This window comes from Lissotriton helveticus, chromosome 10 (assembly GCF_964261635.1).
Source record: "Lissotriton helveticus chromosome 10, aLisHel1.1, whole genome shotgun sequence".
NCBI classification, from domain to species: Eukaryota; Metazoa; Chordata; class Amphibia; order Caudata; family Salamandridae; genus Lissotriton; species Lissotriton helveticus.
In genome coordinates, this window is record NC_136071.1 from 177,760,801 (window position 1) to 177,788,486 (window position 27,686).

At 43.2% G+C, this 27,686-nt stretch overlaps 1 protein-coding gene across 4 annotated transcripts in view; it reads right to left on the minus strand.

Moving 5' to 3' along the window:
- RNF216 (ring finger protein 216) overlaps positions 1-27,686 on the minus strand; it is an 853,926-nt gene that overhangs the window by 43,865 nt on the left and 782,375 nt on the right. For all 4 annotated transcript variants that reach the window (XM_078665045.1, XM_078665046.1, XM_078665043.1 and 1 more), the window contains one exon: positions 7,209-7,431. In XM_078665045.1, coding sequence (XP_078521171.1) covers positions 7,209-7,431 — 223 coding nt within the window. The remainder of the gene's footprint in view (positions 1-7,208; positions 7,432-27,686) is intronic.

Genomic DNA, 27,686 nt, shown 5'->3' on the forward strand with positions numbered 1-27,686 from the left:
CTGTCAAAGCCTTATGGCGTCAACCAGTGATAATGGCAGGATACTGCTGCGGAAAAGCTTTTCGGCACACTATGAAGCCAGGAAAAATAATTCATAAAATGAAAAATCTGTGGCAAGATGTATCAATTAGAATACTGACTCTGATGTAGCCTGTGTAATAATGTTGCAAACAAATGTCAATTGCTGTGTACAGATCTTATTTGAAAACAAGTTCTCTCATACATAAGAGCAGGATAGATAACCCCATCCTCCTCCTGTCCACGAAAAAAGAGAAGTTACTGGAGCTGCCTTTTGAATCGAAAATAGGAACTGGAATAGAAACTGCAACAAAAAAAATTCTTACCAAATAAGACCGCATGAAGAATTTGGATGATGCTTCCCCCTCCAAGTAGTTTAGCAAAACATTTTTTTAAGCATACATTGTATTGATGCCGACAACCTCAAGAGAGGACATTTTTATTAATACAATATAATAATAGGACAAAGTTAATAGGAGAAAAAAGTTTCAATGTAATCATTTTGAGACATATAATTTGGAGCCACTAGGAAGGAAATGTCGGATGCTGGGATATATGTTTTAACATCATCTAGGCGCATACCAACGAAACGTATATTGCGCTTGTAAGTCACTTTACTTGAAAATACCCGTTTCTTGACCATTTTCCTGGAAAACAGGTGACAGCTACGGATAAGAAACAGAAATTTTCAGTGGAGGTTCCTAACTTCGGTATTACAGAATCAAAAATGGCAACGTTTTCAGAGTGTATTTCCCAACTGTAACAGTGAAACATTCACCGGGTGGATGTACTTTCCAAAATGATGCACAAATACGGGTTCCTAGGGAATAGGTAGAACAGCGACCTTTTGGAATTTTAGTAACACTAAAGTTGGAATTTTGTGGGTAATCGCAACTGTTTCAAATGTCATCTTTTGGAATATATGCGTTCGTACAGTTACATGTAAAAAGGATTGAATATGTGTGGGCTTACGGTAAAAAAATAAACCAAAGACAACATTGATTTGGGGATGGGGAGATGAAGGATCTTTCTAAATAGAAACATGTTTTAAATATTTCTCCTAACCATAAATAGGTAGATTGCCCCTCTGTAGACAAACCACAGGAGTAGAATTTGGGAAAATTGGATTTACTCAGATATCTAAAATTGTTTACATATCCTAGCACACGCATGAGCTTTTTTAGAATACCAAAACTGCAATTGTATGAAAGGTGAGCCCTATGACTCAGATTTATTGATTATTTCGTGCAGCTGGTTATCTGATGAGATGTAAAGGTAGCGAGCAGTTAGTGACGAGTGGCGGCTCCTCCACTAAGGTGGAGGAGCGTCGCCCCACTTCTCTCAGAGCAGTGTAAAAGCAAAAATAAAATAACAGAAGTTGTTTCTATTATCATTTTATTTTTAGTATCAGCCAGGTTGGTCGGGGAGGGGCGGGGTTAGGCTCCTGTGACGCCCGGAAGGAGGATTGGTTGCTCCACTCCAAAGAGCACATGACCGAACAGTCCGGTGCACTTTGCATGTTCCCCACCAAACTGCATTACACAGCCTGGTGGGGAACATGCCTAGCCTCCCATTCCTCGTCTGAGCATCGAGCCAAGGAGCTTAGACCAATTCCAACGCTGCATTGTAGCGTTGTTATTGGCTTAGGGGAGGGAGCCTGTGTGCTTCCTGGTTCCGGCCACAGAGGGACGACGGAGGAGAGATGAGGAGGTGTTTTTTTTTTGTACCTCCCTGCCACTCTCGTTTGCTGCCAGCCGCTACTGAGTTTATCACTAAGTCCTCTTATAATTCCATACCACAGAATACATACTTTCTGAGCTTGTAATTTACTATACAATAAGGAAATTACCTCCCCAATCAGTAAGTTGCGCCCATGAACAATATAGTATCTTTCAAACAGTTGCATGTGTTTTTATTTTAATAATAAAAACAATGCTCAAGTTTGTTTTGAAAAGCATCCCACAGTTTTGCACCTGCCATTTCTCCACGCCAGCCTTCACCCCATCTCTTTTCTCAATATCCGCCCTGCAACCAGACCACTTCTTTCTTTGACAGCCTGTGGCTGCATTAGGAAACCAATCAAACATACTAGACCACCGTCTGAACAGAGATATGATACTTCCCCATGTCTATTGCACCTGGTGTCAATGTTCAAATCGCTATTTAATCTATCTTACTCTCCACTGAAGGGGTGGATGGAAAAGTTACTTACCTTTGTTAATGCCTTATCTTGTAGAGACTCTAGCTGCAGATTCCTTAACTTAGGAATATCCCCAAGTGCCACACTGGATTCGGACACTTTTATTGAGTAGGAACCTTGTGCACCGGTAGGTGGCATTGTTCAGCTCCGCATTGCATCGTCATACACGCCGGAAGTGCCATGCACGGGGCCTATATAGGCGCCACCCCAGTGGGCTGACGTCAGTTTCTTTTTGTGGCTTTCCATGCCAGGAATGCTGAGCCATGAAGAACACTTACCAGTGGTGTAGGAAAAAAGTATCCTAAAAGAGAAACTGCCTTGTCCCTAGGAGGATGCGTGGGACGGTAAGCAATTTGCAGCTATATCATCTCTACCAGATAAGGCATTACAGAAGGTAAGTAACTTGTTCATTAAATAGAGACTTCTAGTCTCAGATTCTTTACCTCATAATAGATACTCCAAGCAATAGCTCCCCGGAGGTGAGTCTGCCAAACTGTTTCATACAAGACCTGCGGGACAGAACAAGCAAAGTGTCCGTCCTGATGGATCTGACTGTCCAGGTATTAATGCTTCATGAATGTGTGTAGGGAAGCCCACGCTGCTGCCTGGCAGATAACCAGGACCAGAACTTCACATGCTAATATAGTGGTCACAGCCTTAGCTCTGAAGGAATGAGCACTCAAACCCCTCAGGGGGTTGCTGCTTGGCCAATCCTTTATCAAATTTTAATGCAGAGTACGATACATCAAAAGATGGTCTATATGTCTGCACTGCCTTTCCCTTCTTCACTCCAATATACCGCACAAAGAGTTGGTTGTTCACCTGGAACTATTTTGTGCAGTCAAGGTAGAACAACAACACTCTTTTAGGGTCCGGTCAGTGAAGTCGTTCCTCTTCCTTAGAGGGATGTGGCGGCGCGCAAAAGGTAGGCAGGGTGACTGACTGGCCTACATGAAAAAGAGTGACAACTTTCAGCAGAAAGGAAGCTCTAGTGTAAAGAACCAGCTAGGCTGGGTAGATGTTCAGGTAATTTCACATCGTAAGCGAACATAATACTACTAACAAACACTGCGAACACGGTACTTCAAAGGTAGACATGAACCAGTACCCGTTGGACAAACCTGGCTCCACTCTGCAAACAAACCTTTCTCACTGTAGAACTCCCAATGAACTTTATTTCCACCATGTCCACTAACTCCTTCATTCAGCTCTTGAAGGACACCCAGCCTTCTTTCAGGGTCCTACTGCTGTCACCGTGCCTGTTATCTGGCAGAACAGGGAGCAGATTTGCCATCTTTTCCCATTGCTAGGTCATATCTCGATTTGGATGTCTTCCTGTCAATGGCATATATTTTCCACCTGCAATGCTCTAGGGGTCACAGATGAGACCGAGAAAAGGTGTACAGTATAAGGCATGTTGGGGAAAGAGTACAAGACTATATTTATTTCTCATCCTGCCATAAGTGGATTGTTGGCTCAGAGGTCGAGTTCTCAAATAGGTCTTATCCGTTTTCTTTTTGGGTTTTTTAAAGTGGTCAAGCAAGGGCCAGCTCCATTTACCCAGTTTCATGTATGAAAGAAAACAGAAGTCTGGATCTTCTGTCTTAGACTCCATGGTCAGGTCACACTTTGATGATACACCACTCTGCAGTTTCATCAGATGGAGCCAGGCCTAGAACAAGACGATTGGAATACCTTTCTGGATGATCTACATTCTACAAATAAGGGCCTGTCTGTAAGGTTTTTTCCCCAATAGTGGCATTCCTCCCTATCTTCTAGTTCATTTGCGTGCAGAGTAATAGGCAGGGCTGCCCTTAGCTCTCCTGGAATGGTTGCCATGTACTTCTCCAAAGGGCCAACCTCTGCTATACTTCTTTCTGCTCAGACTCTCCAGTTCCCGGAGGTATTTCTTTGTACTACCCGAAGACCTGCTTCTTTGTACAGGTAAAGCAGATGATAGACTTCCATGCGCCAGCATCTGCAGTAAGAATTAGATTAACAGAGGTGCTGAACGAGGCATCACTGTAGATTTAACAAGATCGATTTTTCTTTTTTTCAAATGGAGAACACTTATGACTCCATGGTGAAGTAATCAGATAGCTTATGGATCTTTTAAAGATCCATGTTGGAAAACCTATTTATTCTGCAATGGAAATATTTCATTTTCTTTTTGCCCTGCTGGAAGAGTGAACAAATGCAGAACGGAAAAGCTCACTCAAGGACACGTCTGCAGGAGAGAGGTCTAGAAAATATTCAATGCAAAAATCTATGAAAAAAAGAACATCCTTATTCATGTGAGGCAGGTGATCATCTACTTGGTGATCATCCAGGCTCTCAGATTCAAGTGGTGTCTTCGGGCAGAGCCTGAAACGAACGTCAGTGCCTTTTCAGGTTTAGCTTGGCGCTCAATGCCAGATTACCTCCGCAGTGGTGCTTTGCCTCAGTCAAGGGTGTTTAAGCATGAAGGGTTGCTGACATTGCTGCATTTGCAGCACAAATGGGTCCTAGGCATGGATCTGGTCTTCATTTCCGGGGGCTTCGGGGAGTGCACTCTGCCTTTTCCTGCTCAACTTCTGAGGCTTCAGAAGACAGCTCTGAGCGCTCCATCCCCTGGACATATTGGGGCCTGCTTCTTCTCCCTCGGCGCTGAACAGATTTTCTGTCCTGAAGATTTCAGCGAAGATTTGGATTTGCATTCTCTGATGCAACCAATGCTTCCTTCTTCGGTGCCAGAGGGTTTTGTTTCAGCAGAAGTCTCACAGGTAGCCTCGTCGTACTTCAGCAGTAGGCAAACATTACACACACTGTGGTGGTACGCCTCGGGGTACTTGGCATTCCTCTATGGCAAAATTGGAAATGTGCCCCATCCATAGCACCCTTATCTGCCAACAGTGATTCACAGAATATGACCGGGAAAGTGTCAAAGTCTTGTTGGTATTAGCTGTTGGTGGGGGTACGAAGACCTGATTTGTTGCTGAAGAGTTAACCGGCCAGGTACAAGAGAAACAGCAATAGTTTGAGATGTGTTGGAAAAACTCAAAGGCTGATTGGAAGAACCCGGCAAACAACAAATCAGTCCCAGAACCGGCACGTGGATGTCCGAACCGGAAAGCTAAAGAAAATAAATCAGAGGCGGAGTCTCTGCCCTCGTGCATTGTGAACTAAGGTACGAGTCAAAACAGGTGTGATTTGAAACTTCTTTGAAGAAAAACAAGTTCATCTACACTAATGGCAGGAGTATGCAGAGCATGTGTATCTAAAGTCACAAACGCTACAAACACTATGGAGGAGGCCTAGCCATGCCAAATTTTAAGTTACACTTTTTTGCCGTAATTGTGATTATAATTTTTGGATTAAGAGGGGTGCGACATGTAGTTATGATAATTCTATCATTGAAATGTATTCTACAGCAACTGGAAATTGATTTAGCACATTTTCTACAGACACCCCAAATTAGTTTGCTAAAAGTCCATTATCATGCAAGAGTCGAAAATTTTAAACTATTTGAAATTCCTGCAATCCATGCTAAAACCTCTCTACAGGACTAAGAGGTCTTGTCCTATATTAGACCTATCAGATGTTTCAAGGCGGTGAAGGATCAGTATAAACTATAAGGCTAATTTTCATATAGGAGGGAGGTGGGAGTCTTGGAGTCAGGTAAACCTACATGTTCCGAGAATAAAAGTTGGATATAATTTTCTAATGAACAAATTAAAGATTATCTAAGCTCTAGAGTAGAAAATGTGATTGAACGCTCCAAAGAAATAGTGAATGTTTTTTTCTTGGAAAAGTCATCAATAGTGGGTAGAGGTTGCTGCTATGAAATAATAAACGTAGAAGCAAATAATGCCAGTATAGACGATCTGTTTATGGAAGAGAAACCAGGGTGCTTAGCACAAAGCAAATGTGGTAAGTTTTCTAAATTGTATTTGAATGTGTTTGTGAAACCAACATTGGACATATGAACATTTTTGCCAAAAGGATAGTATATTATATTCCAAAGATGATGCATAAAACCATTGTAACATGTTGCCTGTCTGTCCGAGAAGATAGTACTGCAGACTGGCAACATATTTCCTGAAGTTGTCAAATTTAGAAGAGTAGTGAAATACAACGTTTCACCTTCTTTAAGTACTCAAATACATGTGTACATTGAACCAAGTTCCCGAATAACATTTCCAGGCTGTGCATTACAGATATCAGTTTCAACTCAGGCAGTGACAAAATTGATTTTTGTAGGAGAGCTAGTTGCAGGGTCATTAATAGCACAATTGTTTGAATCGGATTGGTTGCCAACTTTACAATACTGGCTTAATAAGATGTATAAAGTGAAATAAATATATGCTTGCAGAAAAAGAATCAACAGATATATGTTTTGAAGTATATCAATTTTTACTTAATCTTCTTTGAACTTTCTTAGATACTACTACAGAATGAATTTACTTGTATCAACATTCTTGCAGTCAAAGTATATGGTCGTATATTACTAATGTAGATGTGCAGGTTTTTCTTTTACTGTATTGTGTTTTATATAATTTGACAAATTAGAATTTTTCTTTAAAAAAAAGTAAATGTATTTCATATAGTTAATGTGGATGTCCCAAAAATCAAGGTTGGAGGCAGTACTAGCAATTACAAGGGAGATTTATCACTGTGGGAAAGTGTAGAGAGGTAAAGTGAACATAAAGAGGCACACATGTACAAGAGATGTGTTAGCAAGAATGCCATCTTTTTCTCCAGATTAAAAGAAAAACATGAACCCCGATAGCTGGGAGTTGAAAAGCAAGATCATTTTTGCACCTGTAATATTTTTAAATAGAACTACTGCTTACCAAAGAAACCACCAAAGAGCCAGATCGGCTGGACAGACTTGCATTGCTCTACAAGTTTAGAATGTTTTAAGACCATCCTAAGAATAATTATATAGATGTCACGAATGCCAAACAGTATACCAAATGTAGAACTACAATAGAGACTATTAAAAAACTTACGGAAGGGTCAGTCCATAAAGAACATTTTGTACAGTCTCGGCAAGGCGCTCCTGGTGATTTTGGATGTTGGCAGAAGTGCTCGTATCCACTGATGGGGACTCGGCAGAGGTAGCACATTTGGGCACCGCAGCGGCAAGACATGCGGTTGCAGCCTTCGGATTTGATGAGACCAGTCCCACACTTGTGGCATTTCCTAATGCGGGCAGCAGTCATTTTCTCTTCACTAGAAACAACACGAAAAAAGTAAAGGATGAAAACAACAGAATATACTGTAAAAAAAAAAAAAAGGGTTTTAAACCGGTGGCTGGAAACAATTAAAAATAAATATAATTTGGGTCAATAAGTATGCAAAACAGCCTTTCCACCAAAAACGTTTGCTGCAAATCTTTGATGGGGATATCAACATTTTCATCCTTGAAAAAGCGCATCAAAATGAACCATAATTTAAGAAAACTAAACAAGAAGAAACAAATACGTAAAAATAAGGAAAAAACCTGAAGGAAAGTTATTTCTAAAATCACTTCTGCTATTCTTAAAGCACATCTGTTTCCGTAAACCACCTACTTTTGCAGCATCTTTCAAATCAGAAACTGACTTGAGAGCTAGCAGGGGGCTGAGCAAATGAAAGGTAGCTTCTCGGGTTAGACATAGCAACAAAGACAACGAGCCTAGAAAAGAATTAGGCAGAATTCAAATAATGCTTCTGGAAAAAACACAGGCCATAAGCAACAGGGAATGGGAACCCCCCTCCAATTCCCCAAATCACTGCCTGCATCATTATGGATGAAACTTTAAGCACCACTTTGGTCATTTCTATTAGTGCTGAAGTAGCCAACATTGTTCACAAATTCGTCCACTTTCACTTCACCAATGCTTCGTTCATAAATAGTTTGTATTCAATAGCTAGTGTAAGTATAGTGGCTCACAGTACTGTGCTCCAACGATTAACGAAGAAAATGTTTCTTACAACGTAGCAGAGTGACCAAATTAGACAGACCGATGAGAAGATTTCTTAAAATGGCCAGTTCTGTCCACACAGACTCTTAAGGCATCTTTTCGGTTATCAAAAATTCAGTGAATGGTTCACCAAACATGATGGCTCCAAACAATGTGGGTGGATCACTATCTCATTAAGGTGAAAATCTATCAGAAATTCGGGAATAGCAGGAAATGCAAGGAGATACGTTAGTCAAGGCTGTGGTGCTGGCCACCGCGCTTTTTCCTAAAATCAGTGGTCTGAATGTCTTACCTGTCCCCCTGCTACGGTCTACCCAAGCAACCCTGCATCAGCTCTGGATTGATCTCATTTTCCTTAAGGTTCAAATAGTGTCTCTGGTGCCTAAACGGACTGTCAGTCAGCACTACATGAAACAAATTCTAGATAACGGTACCTTACATGGAGTCAATATAGGGAACAAATGCATGTGAAAAATAAAAAGAAAGGTTTTCTTTGTAATTACACTGTAGAAAGCCATACAAAAGTAAACACGAGACAACATAAAAATATACTGAATTGCTTAAGCTATTCATATAGAGAAAGTCAAGATCAGCTAGGGTCTTGGCCCAGAGGACCCCTTTCTCTCGTGCTGCAGCTCAAGATGCCAGAAGACCTGAAATGCTGAGTCAGTACCATTATCAGTATGTGCCTGCCTCTCCTGCCTGAGGTCTTCTGGGAACACGTTTAGCATCGCACTGTCTGATACAGGTAGTGAGCCATCCTGATACACTCTCCGTGCTCAACAAATCCAGCAATGAAAGACCACAGTGAGCCCCCTGATGTGCGGAGGATTCTGAGATGCGGGCGATGGTCGTGATCCTTCCTTTCAGGCAGACCCACAGCTACAAGCATGAAGTATTAATGTGCTGCTGGCAATCTGCACAAGGAGGGAGCTGTAACATTGATAGAAACTGACCTGGAAGGCCAAAGAAAACAACTTCTGGCTCTGAGGGTGACAAGTATAATGAACGGCGAATTGACTGTCGGCTGTGTAGACTCACACCATCAGCCACAGGTGCCAGGAAAATACCAGTAATTAGCCTTGAACAATGTCACAAACACACTCTTTGAAAGGAGGATGCAGTGGTGTATGAATATAGTAGCGCCCGGTTCATGTAATCTGGGAGATGCTTCCTCCATGCCTAATTGAAGAGTCAAAATTGACTGGTTGTAAGCTCCTTTTGCAACATATAGGATGGATTTAGAGCTCAACCACTTCCTCCTTTTGTAAGGTACGACTGAGGATTGCACTTTTAGTACTTCCTACATGTGCAGATCTGCACCATCGGCTTATCTGAGTTAATAAATGCCTCACTTACCACCTGGGGCCCTGTAACTGATCGATCACACACGTCACAAAAATAGTGGAATATAGCTGACATCTCCAGGGGGTCACAGGAAAACAAGACCAAATCCATGCAAAGACCCAACAAGAACAAGAATTTAAGACCAGTGGAGGATAAGAATCTACTTGAACAACTATTTAAACATGGTCCTTGAGGAATTAAAAAAAATAGGGCCTGCTCTACACGCTGTACATGGACTGTTTGAGGCGTGTAGAGTGTTAATGTACAACACATCACCACCTATTGTTTTTGCTGTCTCCCGCTTCTTACATGGTATGTGGCGCCGAAGGAAAAGCTTTGTTTAGAGTTATTGGAAATGTATTTGGCTTAACCTTTCTCTTTTTTAATAAAAAAACTATTTTATCAAGACCGTCAAGTGATAACTATCTGTATAATTAACTTTTTATCTTCATTGTGAATCGTGCATATTTATTGTTTTATTTACTGTGCCTTGTATGTATTTTATCTGCACTTTTATGGTCTTTCACCGAAATAAAGTTATCATGACTGACTGACTGTTTGAGACCTAACACACCACATCAGAGAGAGATCATAGTAAGGTACTGGCTGTGGAAGACCATCATCAAAACTAAGCAACATAGAAGACAGATAACAATACTGCAACATAAGACTTCAATGTCTGGAAGAGCCCAAGTGAGAGGGGCCATATTAAAGCCTTTATCCATGGCTTGATAGACAAAGTTCCTTGCCATTTGCTCCTAGGAAAGAATGGCCCTATACTGGTGAAATTTGTGCCGGAGGAGCTTATGGAGAGTAATGACTCACTTAGGGCTCCAGGAGGGTGACTACCAAAGTGTCCAGGGAAGGCACATATCGATTGGTCCTTTTTTGTGAAATTATTATTTTGGATGTCAATTTGTGACAATATTGTGACATTCATAAAACAACTATTCAACTACTGATTGCCAATTGCACTTTGGATCTGAAACAGAAGAATATAAATAAGGAGCATGTTTAAAAGTTCACTCAAATGGTGATTCATAGGCTAAAGGCACGTTGCTATGTGGTTTCTGAAGGAGGTAACATGTGGGTGGTGATGGATTGCAGCAAAATACGGACTATAATATTTTGTGTTGGTGAATATGACTTTAGTCAATGCCAGAGTGACACTCTAAAGGTCGCCATCTATTAACACTGCTTTGTTTCTCTATTTTGCCGTTTACATTATTTTCCCAAAACATCATTCACCTGAAGCTTCCCATAGAAATGTGAAGAGACTCCATTTGTATATTCTGAGCAATACATTTTAGCAAAAAAATTATGAAAAGGACTAAATACTTATCGATTCTTAAGTGAGTTTGTAAATTGTTCAGCTGCAGATATTAGAAGAACATTATTTTATTACCGGATGGTAATTTCAATTGATCAACATGTTTAAGAGATGGGAGGCATAGATTGTCCCAACTGTCAACAAGTTTATAAGTCGATGGGATTTTTAATGCTTTCTGTGTATCCCACCAAACGAACTGTTTCACAAATAGTTTCAGTTTGACTTTTTTATATTTAAGGTGTTGTATTTTGTAAGATACCCGATTAATGAGACAGGATAAATTATATCAATAAGGAACTGGAATTTATTATAATTGCAATAATAAGGCACTAGTAGTAACTGAATGAAGGACAATCTAGCTGCCTAATAATATGCTTGAAAATCGAGGCGTGCCATGCCATCTTCTAGTGCAACAATGATGTCAAGGGGAATCCATTAAAAGACAGGCTCTGTTGAAGCTCTAAGAGTATTTTGTATATGGGCAGCTAGTAGTTTGGAATATACCTGGAGACTCGTATTAATAAAAAAATTGGGGCAATACGTAGTACAAATTTGAAGTCATCCTCACATCAAAGGCACCTTTGGGAATAAGTACTGGGGCTCTGACCCCCTAAAATCAGACACTTCTGGATCCGGAACTAAACCTCTGTCAGAAGGATTGCTATGCTGCTTAAAGGATTCAAACGGACTGCTGACCAGGAAGGCCTGCTTTCCTGTTTGTTGCTCTGCTGCTCTCTGACTCTGCTGAAGGAGAGCTCGACTCTGCCTTCCCTCCAAGTGATCTCCAAGGGCGTGTTGGCTTGCCTCCCGTTGCTTGAGACTCAGAGATATCAAAGTCTCTACCCCCACTCCTGTGCCTGGCTCACTGGAAGTGGTCCAGATACTTGCAACACTGATTTAGACACAGCTCCTGTCTGCGTGTAGCAGAACGGGCACATCAACCTGGTTGCAGGAGTAAAATCAGCGCATCGTCTCAGAACCAGCGCTTTAACTCCAGAAATCGACGCACCAGACAGTGTATCACCACTGATGCAGTGTGGGAAGATTGACACATCGCCTCGACTGTGTGGCAGAGACTAGCTCATCGATCAACATCTCACGACCCCGGCACTAGTCTTTGAAACAGACAACTCATCTTCACTGCGTGGAGAAGATCGATGCATCTCGTTGTTTGCAACCAGGAAAGGTAATTTGTTCACCGGGGTCTGCGTGGGTCCTGTAGCCAGCCGGCACTCCATCAGGGTTGGCCCGAACTGTGACTTTGACCTTTTAAAACGTGCACTCATGTAAACCTTTAGAGCTACTTGCTTCTAAGCGCTTTTCTGCATTTATTCTTTTAAAAACCAATCTCTCAACTTCTATAGATTGGATTTTTATCGTTTTGGTCTTGTTTTGTTAATATTTTTATCTATTTATATAAACCTGTGTGTAGTCTTTTTGTGTTGTATACACAGTGTTACTCTGTGTGTTTTGCATAAATATTTTGCAAATTGTCTCTTTAGATAAGCCTGATTGCTCTGTGCCAAGCTACCACAGGGTGAGCACAGGTTATATTTTAGTGTGCATCTAGCTTACCTGGACTACAATTGTGGTTTCTGCTTTGACAGGGTGCATACCTTTGCCAACCAGGAAGCCAATTTTTAACAGTGGCCCTATGCAGAAATCCGTTTGCAGAGAGGGGAGGATCGGTAAGGAATCTGCAGCTAGATAGTCTCTCTCCCAGATAAGGCATTACGGAAGGTAAGTAACTTGTTCATCTGATAGAGACCTCTAGCTGATGACTCCGTAACTTAGAATAGATACCCAAGAAAAACCTCCACGGAAGTGGGTTAGCGAACAGGTTAGAGCAAAAAGTCCTGCAGGACCAAACGGGTAAACAGCTCAGCATGACGGACCTGAACATCCAGGCAGTGGTGCCTGGTGAACATGTGCAAAGACTTCCCCATTGCTGCCTGACAGAAGTCCAGAACAGGGACTCTGCCAGTTTACGCAGTAGTCGCATCCTTGGCTCTGGTGGAATGGGAGTGCAAGCACTCAAGGGGTTGCTTCTTGGTCAATGCATAGAAGATTTTTATCACCATCTTGAGATGGTCCGTTTCTGCACAGCCTTGGAAGCAAAGAAAGTAGTCAATGTGATATGTTGCTCTGCATGGAAGGGTGTTACCACCTTCGGAAGGAAGGAGGCCCGGGTTCTTGGAACCAGTTTATTTTGGTAGAAAATTGTGTAGGGAGGGTGCACAGAGAGATCTTGCAGTTTGCAGACACTCCTGGCTGATGTGGCCACCAGAAAAGTTGTCTTGAAGGTAATATTTGAAGTGTACAATTGTGCAGTGTGTCAAAAGGTGAACACAAAGGTTAAGACCCATTGGGGTCTGATGAATGGTCTTGGGAAAACAGATGTTGGAGTCCCTTAACCCCTTCACTGCGGCGGCTATTCCGCTGCAGTGCTAAGGGGGCGGGGTGGCCGCGCGGCGGGCGCATGCTGGTGACGGAACCGCTCCGTCACCAGCCACGGTCGCGCTGTGCTCATGACGGAGCGGTTCCGTCACGGCCCCGCCCGCTCAATGGAACGCTCAGCGCAGGCGCGGAATGTGCGCCGCGCAGGCGTGCCGAGCGGTCCGTGACGGACCCGCTCCGTCATCAGCACAGCGTGACCGCAGCTGATGACGGAGTGGTACCGTCACCAGCAGGGGAGGGGTTAAGAAATCGAGTCACAACAAGTGACTGGAACAAGGAAGGTTGGCCCAGCAACCGTAAGAAAGCTGATGTGACTGATAAGTAACCTTTAACTGCTCAGAGAGCCCTGCTGGGCTAGTGAAAGAGTAAACAGTAAAACTTAGGATAAGGGTGCAGAAAGAGGGTCAATGTTCTTGGATGCACACCATGTTTCAAATTTTTCCTAACAGTAGGTGCATACCATCTTGGTGGAGGGATGCCAGGCTGCCAGAATACCATCACAGACTTCGGAAGAAAGGTTGAAGGCTGTCAACTGCAGCTGCTCAATATCCACTTATGAAGGCAAAGTGTGTGCAGGTTTGGGTGCAAGATCCGACCCTGCTGTTGCAACAGAAGATCCTCCCGAAGTGCCCGCCTGGTCGGGGAACAGATTATCATGCTCAAGAGTTAGGGATACCAAACTCTCCGTGCCCAAGTCATTCTTGTGGTCCCATTGTTCCTTATATTCTTGAAAACTCTGGACAGAAGTGCTATCATCAGGGAGACCTGAGCTTCCCTCAAGGGAAAACCATGTTTTGAGCCAGACCTGCCTTGGATACGCCAGCTTGCAGACCTGTTGATCGTTGCACGTTCTTGGCAGTGGCGATTAGATCGAACCAAGGTTCTCTCCAATCTTGGACCACCTCCAGATGGAGACACCATTCATGATCCACTAGGCATCAGCAGATGAGTTTGTCCACTTTGGCGTTTAGAGAGCCTACCAAGTGTTGAACCACTAGAAAAATGACCTGCTGTTCCAGCAATGTCTAGAGACGCACTGGGGCCAGGACCTCAGCCCACCCGGTTTGTTGCATTACCACATGAAAGTGGTGTTTTCCAGGAATACTTGAACTAGCCTTCCTTTGATTGTAGGAAGGCAGGCTTTTAACCGCAGTCAGATTGCCCGCTGCTCCAGGAGGCTGAAGTGGAGCTGGGACACCGCCGGAGACTAGAGTCCTCTGATCTTCACCTCTCCCGCCCCAACCCATGAGTGATAAATCTGTCACTACAGTCAACTTTGGAAGAGGGAAGGTCATGCCATGAAGCCCAACGGCCTCAGAGTCAGTGTCACTGAAATCCAGGATAGAGGCAGAAACATCGAATAATAGCCTGAATATCCTGGACTCGCCGTTCAGGGTGATAGGACTGAAACTGCACTGTGTCCAGAACAGTTATGATGAAAGGGAGTGTCTGAGAGGGTGTAAGGTGTGACTTCGGCATGTTGATAGTGAACCCTAGTGAGTAGAGGAGGTCTGCCGTTGTCTGGAGGCGGAAGACTGCTTCCTGGGGCGAGCCCTCTTTCAACAGCCAATTGTCGAGGTAGGGGAAGACTGAAACCCTGCCCTCTGCATGTGAGCTCCAACCACAGAAATCACCTTGATGAAAACATGAGGGGTGCTGGTAAGGCCAAAGGGGATCCCAGGATTTGACCTGAAAGTCCAGCAGTACCAGCCAATATTCGGAACGAGGGCAGACAAGGCGGGAGCTAACATGAGCATCTTCAACTTCTCTTATTCAGGAAGAAGTTGAGAAGGCACAGGTCAAAGATAGGACAAGGCCTCTGTCCTTTTTGGGCACCAGAAAGTAGCACAAATAGCAGATATGACCCGCTTCTGATGCCGGCACCATCTCAATGCCACTTTGACCAAAGCAGCCAATACTTCCTAACGGAGCAAGGAGAGATGTTCCTCCACCAGCCAATCGTGAGGTGGGGTTTCCAGAAAGGGAATGGAGTAGCCCCTCTGGACCATTTGTTTGACTCCCTTATTCGATTGTATGGACTGCCAGTGGGGCAGGTGATGGCGAATCCGGTCCCCCACTGGGTGACTGTGCTGTAATGAGAGCAAACTAAAAGAGCAGAGGGGTGATGGCTACAGGGGAAGGCAGTGGACTGCGTCAACCCCTGGCAGGTTGCTGCACGTTGTTTGTGGGAACTGAGTTTGTGGCCATGAAAAGGCTTGGAAGCTTGCAGGCTGTGGTGGCTGGGTGAGAAACTGCGTGGTTGGTAGCTTCTACTGTAGCCAAAAAAAGAGGTGAACGGCAGACTGGGGGTGACTGAGTCATGGATAGGCCTAAAGGTCTGGGGGTATCCCTACTTTCTTTTAAACACTTAAAATGGCGAGAGCCATCTAGGAACATGTGAATGAGGGAAGATTGGATATAACCTGAAAAGCAAGTGGTTCTCAACCAGGCGTGATGTCGGACTGCCACCAACAATGCAATCGCTCTGCCCAGTGAGTAAGTTGTGTCCAGCCCACATCTTATGGTGAACTTTGCTGCCTTTTCCACATCAGCAATAGCTTGGGAGAGTATGGTGTGGGCCTCCCCTGAGACCTTGGGCCAAAAGGCATGCAGTGTTCACTGACCGCAGTGCTAGGCTGGAGGAAGAGAACAACCTCTTTCCAAAGGTGTCAAGCCTTTTGGATTCCCTTATGCAGTGGAGTGGTAGGAAACAAAGCAGGGTTGATTAGGAAAGTGGAGGTTCGGACCACCAAGTTCTCCAGGATGGGGTGGTGGGCAATTGTCCTGTGCACAGGAGCCCCTGTGCAGGACGTACACCATGCCAGAGTAGGGCATCCGTAAGCGCTCCATTGTGAGGGTTGAAACTCCCGGCTGAAGCACTTCTGTCAAAACCGTTCGTCTTGACTGTCACTGAGGACAACTAAAGGTCAAGGACCTCAGCCGCATTCTGCATCCCTACTGTAATTGTAAATCTGGCTCCCTCCTCCGTATCTATGGTAGGAGAGACCAAGCTAGTGTCCTGTGAGTTGTCTAACCCACTATTATCCACTAGTTCCTCATATCAGTTATCCTCTGGTTCATCTAGGGGATTATGCATTAGGGTCCTCCGAACCCTTCCAATCATCTCCATCTTCAGGCCTATCAAAAGAAAAAAGCGCTGGCTTGGTCTCGCAGAACATGGTACCGGTTGGCGCAAAAGTCGACAATGGGCAATGTTGATCCGGCTCTGTATTGGAGTTGGGAATGATTATGGGGTCTGCGCCACTGCAGAGTATTGGCTGCGCCGAATACAATGGCACGCGTGAAGGCTCCATGGAAAATTGCAGCCTTGCTGGTGGAGTCACTCCAGACCCAAGGGTCCCCACTGGCACTGAGGGCGGACCCACCAGGGGGAATCCAAAAGGGTCCCCTCCCAAACTCGTGGGGCACAAAGGTGCTCCAGAGAAATCGTGAGGCCCAAATATGAGGGGCATGGTCTCACACAACTCCTTAAGTTTGGTAGGGTCACCAGGAAACTCTGGGAGGTAAAGAGTGGATCCAGGCACTGAATCTGTGTAGGAGCGAGGCCTTGTGTGGTGCAGACATTCCGCCCCTCGTCTGATAACGAACTGGTTGAGAGAATTATTGAATTTTTCAGTTTTCAGAATAGAACACTTCTGAACAAGAAAAGCAGCCACGAATTTGCTGACTGCGTTGGGAAATTAAATTCAAGCACTAAAAATAATCAGCTCATAATATTCGTTAAAGACTCAGAAAGGTACTACCTCAAGTAAAGTAGGAAGTGATTAAATACGTTGCCTCTATGTGAAACTCTAGATGCTCCAAAATGACCTGTGACTCCAATATAACCCGTGGATGACCAGCCACATGAAGGACAGACTTGAAAGGAAGTGTTGTGGTAGCAGCACTACTATAAAGGCACCAGTTGAAGATCTGACTAACAAATTCCACACAGGGCTTCTTTGATTGTTCCTTGAGCTTTCAAGGGAAATGCACCAAGTTGCCCAAGTCCTTTCCATTGATAACTTTCATCCCATAGTGCTCTAAAAAGTCAAATGCGTAGCAACAATGTTCTGTAAGGCTGAAAGCTCATATATAAAGCACTCCAATGTCAAATACTTCATTGTAAAATGTCAGAACAATGATTGCCTAGTTTAAAAACAAAAACATCCAGCAACCTTGCCTCCATTGAAGTGTTAATGTCTATAACTCAAGCACATAGAGTGCCTCGAACTAATGGTGAAGACTCCTCAACACCCCCACCTCTCAAGCTATGTTTCTAGTTCAATAACCATACAAAGTAGAGAAATAGTGGATAGAGATCACCTCAATGTGCAGATGTTCACAGATTAAGAGAAATGTACTGTATGTATGCTCCTATGAACCTGATGTGTGAAAGGGACACCAAAGAAGTTGCAGGCACGTCGAGGCTCGGCCGCTTTTTTTTCTATTTTTTTTTGTGTGGTGCTAGACCCGGAGGTGTCAGAGTGCTTTACATGAGCACCAGCTACGTTACATATGGACGCATTCATATTTTTTTTGTTAGGCACGGGGAGATTAAGTGATTTGCCGAGAATCACAGAATGTTGAGCGTCCCTGCCGAGACTTGAACCCGGCTCCCAGCTCAGAGATCAACCTCCAAAGCAGTTAGGCCACATTCTCTCCCCAATGCTTAAGACTCCCAGCACTCACAGATTCACAATAGGTTGTAACATCACTCACCTATACAGCTGGTAAATCCGTAATGACTGCTTTAGCATATATCTCATTTCAAAGCCTGACAAAAGCTACGCTGTTCAACAAAGCGTAGGGGTATCCATTAGCTCATACACTAAGCGCCAAGATACCCTCGGAGGTGATACTACACTTTACAAATACACATAACACACTGTGCCTGATCGCCTGAAAGTGTCGTCTTTCTCACACTAAGGTCTTTACTGCTTTTGAAATCTATGCTTCATTTTTCTGTAAAATCCTGGGCAACTGAAGGGATTTAACCCCTTTCCTGATGATACATTTAGAGTGGAAATATTGTGAATTCCGCATTTCCCTTAAAGAAATCTTGAAAGAACGTGGTGGAGACAGTCTAGATGTTTCACGTCCGCAGGGAAGATTCTGGAAACAAACCAATGAGGGGATGTGCAGCAATGCTGGAGAACGAAGAAGAACAGCTTGACTGTGAACCACTACCGAATATGGTACAATGTACACATGACTACATATGCAATCGTCATTCTTGTTTAAATACCTTTCTATAATAGATTTTGTACCTCAATTAATATTCATCTAAGGGACTTTGTAGAGTCGTTTTGCATAAAAAAGGAGAGTAAGCATCACAATCACTTGTCTTTTACAGCAGTAGCCACCGAACAGGCTGGACATAAATTAGAGATTCTAATACGTCTTCCAAGACTATATGTTCTACCTAATTGCTAAAGAACAATCTCAGTGAATAAATATTTAACACCATTTCGCAGCCAGGGAAATAATCACCCTATCCAGCATGTACCTATAACTAATTCTCGCCTCAAAGTTTAGCTAACAGTTTGCAGGCAAATAACTTTTTCTATTATCTGTTGTACCCCATCAAACCTGCGGTCCAGAGCCGTCTTCATTTTGTGTAGCATCCAAAGTGGTTCAGGGAGTCTCTGACTGCAACGTTTGCGCGAAAGAATTTGCTAGAGGGGGGTAGGAATCAGGCCACTGAAAATTGTGCTACACTGCATCAGGCTGAAAGGCTTTCGTCCAAACTAAGAAGAAAAAAGCCCACATGGGTACGATGCGTTTTGGAAACTAACGCCTACTGGCCTCTCAGTTGCAAAGCAGGTCCTTATGTCAAATAAGACCCATCGAAACACGAAAAGGCATTACCAGGAAAAGATGTAGCAAATATACATATAGTTCTACAACTTGACAGAATAGTAGTGGTAAGAGAGATACGACAAGCTGGGCCAGTTGAAGCTTGACTTGCAGGAATTATTCTTGGAAGCTAAAAGTCTAACTCTCAAAGGAAGAGATATACAGAGGATTAGCTTCTGGTTTATGTTTGACATGAGGGACACTCTCTGCAGAGTTGGAGTGCTAAATCATTGTTTCCTAGGACAAGTTGGATTACAAAAAGAGATTTTGTTGTGAAAATTCAATTAATAAATATAGACAACATAAATGGGCACTCTTTTTTTCAGGTACAAAAAAGGGAGTCAATGTTGTATACATCATACCCGTTTCCTGCCGCAATGGAATGAAGTACGTCAGTACTACAAGATGGCCATTAGTTCCGGCATTCTGACAAGTCCTCTTCTAATGGGGAGAGGTGTGGCGCAGCGACCAGGGCGGCTGACTCCAGAGCACCGGGCTCACTGTTCGATCCCTGGTGCCAGCGCCAACTCAGCCCAGCATCTTGTGACACTGGGCAATAGCTTGCTTAAATCTTCACGATGGCCCCCAGCCCCTTGAGACCCATACGGGTGATTAGTTTGCGCTTTACAAATATCAGGTTAATATGACAAATAATGGGTTGTTGTTAATAAAAGCATTTAATAGCATGAGGTTAGGATAAAAAGTATGAGCAGGAAACAAGCTGAGAAGGTAAAATAAATTTAGCAATGTTATAGATAGTCAAGGGTTAAAGGTAGACAAATCCTAGCCTTCAGAAAATAACCTCACTTTTACAGATATATCTCCCAAATGAACCCTCCTAGCCGCCTCAAACAGTAAGCATTCTAACTCGAAATATGGCATTTTCTTTCAAAGACCCTGAGTTGAATTCCTCAGTATTCAAGTGATTTCCTCTGCCCTGTATCAGATTGTTTATCAGACACCAGCAAATCCTGATATCTTCACAACTTCACCTCATTAGCCAGCACCTCCCCAAATACTGTACTCTCCAGCTAACCTCAGCTCTACTATTTTCGCCATTGGTGTACCATCCTTTTTCGTTTTAGTCCTTCTTGCTACAGATCTTTATGTAACATTAATTTGTGACAGGCGCCAAAGGGCTTGAAATCGTCCTTCCTTGATGACATCCCTGCCACACCTAGTGGAAAAACCTCAAAAAACTTCGACAAAGGTCGAAAAAAGTGAGCCTAAATAAATTACACAAAGGAGTGCGGTTCTTCAGTCACAAGGGAGGGGAGGACCTTGACAGGTGGATCAATTGGTCAGGTCAGAGGGATACCAAGAGGGGGATCAGAGTGATCAGATCAAAGTGCCCTCACACACCCGGTAGGGTGTCATGTTTCATCATAGGGCGCTCCTCATCAGACCGGCGCTGCAATGCCCGAATGGTACCTCAATGGGCACTCTTTGGCGGAGATCTTTTGATCTTAAAGCCGTATGATGAGTGCAAGTGAGGGGGTTGCATTGCAGCGCTGCCTGCCGAGGAGCGCCTTATGATGAAGCATGACACCCTACTGGGTGTGTGAGGGCACTTTGATCTGTTCACTTGGATTCCCCCTTCACCCTAGGATCCCTCGGATCGGGCCAATTGATCCTCCTGTTAGGGTTCTCCCCTCCCTTTTGACTGAGGAACCGCACCCCTTTGTGTAATTTACTGAGCTTGGAGGAGCATGGTTGCTGGACTTCTCTAAATAATCGCTCCTCGTCCCACCTTGATTATTTGTGACGCCTTTTTAGGCACTGCACAGTTGAACGATGCCACCTACCAACACGCAGGGGTACTGCTCACGAAAAAAATTCCGGATCCAAACTGACAGCTAGGGATAATTCTAAGGTAAGGAATCTGCGGCTAGAAGTCTCTATCAGACATGTTGTTTTATGTGAGTATAATTAAACGTTTGGAATGGGTTGTTTTATCTTGTTTTGTTGAGGGCAACTGTATTGACTTTTTTAATGCTGTGATTAACCCTACAATGTAGTTTGTTGTGATCAAAACCCTATTCTGCATTTTAGAGACAAGTTATTGATGTTGCATGAGAGGGCAACTAGAAGGTATGGAAAACTTCTCTGATGAGGCAGGATTTCAGATTTCTCTAGCAGAATCTCAAGTTAAGTTGTTTTGTTAGGTTTGGACTTTGTGAGTTCCACAGGCGTGCTTACAGTTCTCACTGTAGGGAAACTGGGACAAGGCAAAGGCAGGATATCCACCGAAGAGTCATCAAATACAGAAGTAACCAGAAAAATTAAATGCCTCCACTTTGAACCACATCCCAAAATACACAGCGCAAGCAAGGTGAACAAGGGTTGCTGCCCCAGAGCGAATTCTGAAAAAATAGAGATCAAATGCACTTTGTTTATACCTTAATTCTTAAAGAATGTGGCCATACAGGTGGGCGCTTTTCATGTAGTTCAACAAGGGCACTCATGTTTAACAACACATGCCTGTTATTGCTGAACCTTCCTCAGAGAAGTTTGAGGAGGACACTACTTCCAAATAATAGTTTGAAAAATGGGGCAACATTTTGCATTTTAAGGAACAAGCTTTCAAATAAAGGCGAGGCGTATCAAATTCTGTGATATTGAGGAGGTGGGGAGGCTTCCATAAGATATTGTGCCTGCTCTCATCTTTCTTTCACCTTTCTTTCTATAAGTCTTTGCTGCTTCCCAATTTTGTTTCTTTTTTCTCCTATATTTCTTTTTTTTTCATGTTACTTTCAATACATCTTTTCTGTCGTTTTCAATCGCTCTTTACCAATCTTATTTGTTTCTATTTTCTGCTATTTATACGTTTTAATATTTTTCTATCGTAAATTCGATGCATTGTTTTCCTTCTTTACTTCCTTTACATCTTTTTATCCTTTTCATGCTTTATTTTTGAACCGGTTTCCTTTTTTATCTCCTTTCTTTAACTTATTTCATTGTTTCCATCATATTTTTTTTATTCCTCTTTGTTTCTTCATCACTTCTTTCTATTACTTTTTTTTTTAAATAGAGTTTTATATAGCGCGAACTAGTTCCGAGACATCGGGTATCGGAGTGCTTTACATGAGCACCAGTTTGGTTACAGATGAGCACATTCATTTTTGTTAGGCGCTGGGAGATGAAGTGATTTGCCCAGCAATCACAGGATGCTGAGCGTTGTTGCAGAGACTCGAACCTGGTTCCCCAGGTCCGAGGGTAGACCGCTCTAGCTGTAAGGCTACATTCTTTCCCCTACTTGTTTATTTCATTTCATATTTCTTTCGTGCTTTTAAGTCTTATTTTTTCCTTCTCCTACTTGTATGTCTTTTGCCATCATTCCGTACTTCTATTTTGCAATTCTTCTTTCAGTCCTTGTTCTTTTCTGCTTTTCTTTTTCATTCTTTCTTGTCCCTCCTCCTTTCTATTCTTCTATCCTTCTTTACTTCCTTCTTTCTTTCTGTATTTTATCGATCCATCTTTCACGCCACTCTTCTCTGGGTAATCTTTCCGTCTTCTTTCCAGCGTTTTCTACATATATTTTTTTACATGTCTTGCCCTCCTCCTTTCCATCAACCAATCTTCCTCCTCTACCATTCATCTTTCTCTCTATTAAAGCCGCCTCCTTCTGAGCTCTCATCTATTTATCCATCTATCTAACATAACAGCAATTTAAATGTGGTATGTTCTAAAGAACTGCCCATTGGCACCAACCCCGACTTAAGCTACTGAAGAGGGCAATTTATGCCTCCCCAGTCCAAAAGGGGAAGATCCAAACAAAAACCAATATGTCTCGCAACAATAGCAAATGCACAATCTTAGGCAAGGCATCTAAATAAAGACCAATGAGTTGGGCCCACAGTGGCAGGGTAAGGGCAAAACTAAGCAAAAGAGCAAGAGAGAGTATGTTAAAGTAAGTGAACACAAAGGGCAATTCACAGGATGAACATGCTCCGTTGCCATCAGCAAGTTACAGGTACTCACTATAGTCACCAAAACAATAATGAAACATGGGAAATCCCAGTACTGAATAAGGAGTACCTTTAGGCTGAAAGAGGAGACTATGGGCATGTTATAGGAAATGAAGGACCTGACAGTTGCACATGAGGCCTTTAACTCCTGTTTGTGCTCCAGACTCACAAATATTCCCGCTTAGGAGAAGGAAACAAAACTGGTCACCTAAAATGCTTTCTAATTGCACGCCTGCTTGGAAAACTGCACTCAAACAGCATTAGCGAGCTATAATTGGTGTTGCGAAGGGTGCAAGAGGCATATGGGTGCTATGGGTGCTATTAAAAAAAACTTCAATAAATGTAAGCTTTTTCAGAGTGAACAATTTAATGAGCGGGTAGTGGAAACCTGGCTATCTTCAGTCTGCCCAGTGGAGAGGCCTTGGAATTGTATCTGGAGTGAAAACATCTTGTGTAACCAAGGGAGATGTCGGTCTAATAATCCAAAACATGCCTCAGTAACCCCTTCCCTGCAACCGTGGCACACTTTACACCACCCTCTACGGAATGGCCCACAAAACACTAGAGAGCACAAGTTTTAACCTCACCAAATATTCAATGTAGTGACTTTGTTTCAAAACGAGGGCTGCAGCCGGCCAGGTGTGAAAGGGTTCCCATCAGAGGACTGAAAACAATAAAATTCATGCTACCCATTGTCACATGATTGCTGTATTTCCTTCCGAGCGTCGCCTTCACTGTTTGGACGGATACTGCCAACGAGCCCTTACAGAGGATGAAGCCGGAAGGCAGGAAGCTGTGCTTGGAGACAAACTGCACTTCCGCTTCCCTCGACAAACAGTAGGAAGTGATGTTGTTTCTTCACTTGTGCACTCTCAGGTTTTCCAGCACAACAAGTGCGGAAGGTCGCTTAGAAATGGCTAAAATTATTCTTCCTTAAAAGGATATTAAAGGCTGGCCTCCTGTTAAATGTCTATCATGTGCAAAAACAAGCGATTTGTTTTCGGGACCAACAACCCTCCAAATAATCTTTCGTAAAGTACGGAAGCAGGAAAGCTTACCCACTCGTACTCATTCCTAATACTTCAAAGATATTAGTTTGAACCAGTGTAGGTTTACTATTCAGTACATAAAATCTAGAAATGTCCAATGTCTGAACATTTATACATACGTGTCATCTTAGGGAGCACAGTTCTATCTTTCCATCGGCGCGTTAACTTTAAGAAGTTTGTTTGCTACGCTGAAAGTCTGATGAATACGTCCTCAACAAGTGTCAAAAGCTGCTGGCGAACTGAAAGCCTCGAACATCCTATTGAAACTACTACAACTTGCCCAGACATAACAAAATCACATATGCCTTTCTGCAATAAAGGTGTTGACTGCAGAAGGGGTCAAGTCCAGCACCAAACTTTTTGCCTTTCTCCTCCTACTTTTTGCTGAATTAATTTTTGTTGGCTTTAGGACTCTGCACGCTTTACCAGTGCTAAAGTGCTTGTGCTGTCAGCTTAAAACATGGTAACATTGGCTTATACCCAATTGGCATATTTAATTTACCTGTAAATCCCTGGTAAAGTGGCACTACATGTGTCCAGGGAGTGTTAATTAAATGCTACTAGTTAGTCTGCAGTACGGGTGGTGTTGCCCACTTAACTAGTCCTTTCAACATGTCTCAGGCCTGCTATTGCAAAGCCTGTAAGTGAAGTTTTAAACTGCCACTTCGACCTTACAAAATTAACCTTTTGCCAGGCCCAAATCTTCATTTTTAATGCACATAAATCACCCCTAGGTTAGGCCCTGGGCTGCCCAGAGGACAGGGTGCAATGTATTAAAAAATATGGAAATGTACTTTTAAGTTTAGCATGTCCTGTTAGTGAAAAACTCTTACCTTTGGTTTTCACTACTGTAAGGCCTATCTCTCCCATAAGATAACAATGGATTCGCCTTACTACATTTTAGAAGTATCATTTCTAAATGGAAAGAGATAACTGGTTCATGTTGGTGTCTATGGAATCCTAATTTCAAATCCTACTTCTGATGAAGTCAGATTTGAAGAATGTTGGCATTTTCCTGCCTTAGCCATTTGGTGCCTGCACCCGTTCTCTGGTCACATGACCAGGTGTAGTTGGCAGTTGGGCTTTGTGTATTCCTACTAGAAAGCCACACACCATGGGAGCTTAAGTGTGACTTGATGGGCCATTACCAGCAGGACGGAATGGAGGAGTTGGGCCCAGCCTCACGTACACCTGAATAGGCTGTGTCCTATACCCGCACAAAGGGCCTTACAACCTTGCATTGCTACTTTAGTCGGCTTTGAGCCAGGGCAGGGAAAGAAGGGCATCTGTGCACTTCAAAGGCATGACTCTAGAAGCTTCTCTCCACATCAAAGGCACATCTGTGTATAAAAGAAGGACCTCAAACACCAACTCTTCAGTTCACTTCTGGACCCGTGGATACTCTGCAAGGAAGAAGGACTGCCGTGCTGCTACAAGGACTGCCACTCTGCTGAACTACTACTTTGAAGGAGCTGCGGCCTTGCTGTGCTGACCTTCTGCCCTCTTGCATGGGGAAGAAGAACTGGACATGCACTCCATCTTGAACCCAGGACTCCAGAGTGACTCAAAAGGCTAGTCTCCTGGCCTCCTGATCTCAGGGACATAACAGGCTCCCCAACATCTCCTGGACCAGTCTTCAGCAAGTTCCTAATCTCAAGGTAGCGCCTCTCAGGTCCTGTATCCTTGGTACAGCTCTCAAGCTCTTCAATTCAAGTTTTTGGGCTCCTTACAACTTAAGAACTAGCACGTTTGCAATGCAACCATACTGTTCGTGAGGAAAAAAAGCAAGTTACTTACCTGTTACTATGGTTCTCCAGTATTGATATCTTTCATAGATTCACATGCTTGTATCTTTCCCGTTGTTATGGTGAGAGTCTCACGGTAAAAGAAATAGATAGCAGTAAAAGAAAAAACTGCATCGGTACTATAGACTTTGGTATCCAGTATCATCATTATGTGGACCAAATGTCAGCCAATGAGACGCCGGCCCTGAGATCACACTCCCCAGCAGATTTCCACCAGCCCATAGGGTGAGCCAAGGAAGTAATCTGAGATAAACAAAAAATGGTCTACCTGAGAATCGGGGAGGCGGGCGGGTTGCATGTGAATTTATGAATGATATAAATACTGGAGAACCATAATGTACAGGTAAGTAACTTGTTTTTTCTCCAGTATTGAATCTTTCATAGATTAACATGCTTGTATCAGAATAGAAAGCAGTACTCTTATAAGGAAGCGTTCCCAGGATAGCACCCTTTTTTCTCAGGTTCTGCTTCCTGTTAGAGTGATTACAATACATACTCTAAAAGATAGAACAGATTGTCTGTATCAGCATGCATCTTAATGCAATAGATTACATAGACATCAAAAAACAGTGAGAACTATTCAATATATCGTTCAAGAAAAAGATGCTTAACAAGAACAAAGGAGCCATTTTTAGAAATTGTGTAAAGTAAATACCTTAATGAAACAGGAGACGTAGCATGGCTTGTCCCACTGCTGAATCTGCTTTCCAAGCTGTGTCCAAACAGTAGAGCGTGGTAAACATGTGGACATTCTTCCACGTTGCCGCTCTGCAAATATCCGGAAGCGATACTCCTGCAAGCAATGCAACTAAAGTCGCCATTTTTCTGGTTGAGTGAGCTCGAACCTTCGATCGTAAAGGACTTCCGGCATTCTTGTGACACAAAGTAATGACTGAAGTTATCCATATGGATATGCTAGTCCTTGACAAAGCCAAACCTTTCCTGGGACCAGCAAATGCTAACAACTAACTTGTCTTTCTAAAGAACTTTGTCTTATCAATATAACATTTTAAACACCTCTTGACATCTAATGTGTGCAAAGATTTTTCTGCTGCAGACGATGGGTCTTTAAAATATGTGGGTAGAACAATAGGCTCATTGAGGTGAAAATCCGAAGGGACTTTCAGAATTAATTTAGGGTTCGTTCGTAATATCACCTTGTCTGATTTGAATTGAAGGAAAGGCTCTGAGTTGGAGAATGCCTGAATCTCACTGACCCTTCTCGCTGACGTCAGAGCCAGGAGAAGAGCTACTTCCCAAGATACAAACTGTAGTTCAGCTTTGTGAATCGGTTTGAAAGGTGGTTTCATTAGCTGCGCCAAGACTGTGTTAAGCTGCCATGGAACTGATGGTCAGCGAATTGGAGGGAAAACCCTGAACAATCCTCTCAAGAATTCCTTTATCACTCTCTGCGACCAAAGAGATGGATGATTTGGTTTCCTGCGATATTTTGAAATGGCAGCAGGATGCACTTTGACTGATGCATAAGAAAGGCCTGCCTTAACTAGATAAGGGAGAACCTGCTCCGGAGAAGAGTGCAAGGGATGAAGAGATTGTGCCAAACACCATTGGCAAAATCTTTTCCACTTCGCCACATATGTTGTATTTGTGGAAATTGCACGAGAGTGGGAGAGGATATCTCTGCATTATTCATTAATGTTTAAGGACTGAAATTCGTGCTCATGAGGTTCCATGCCGACAAGTTC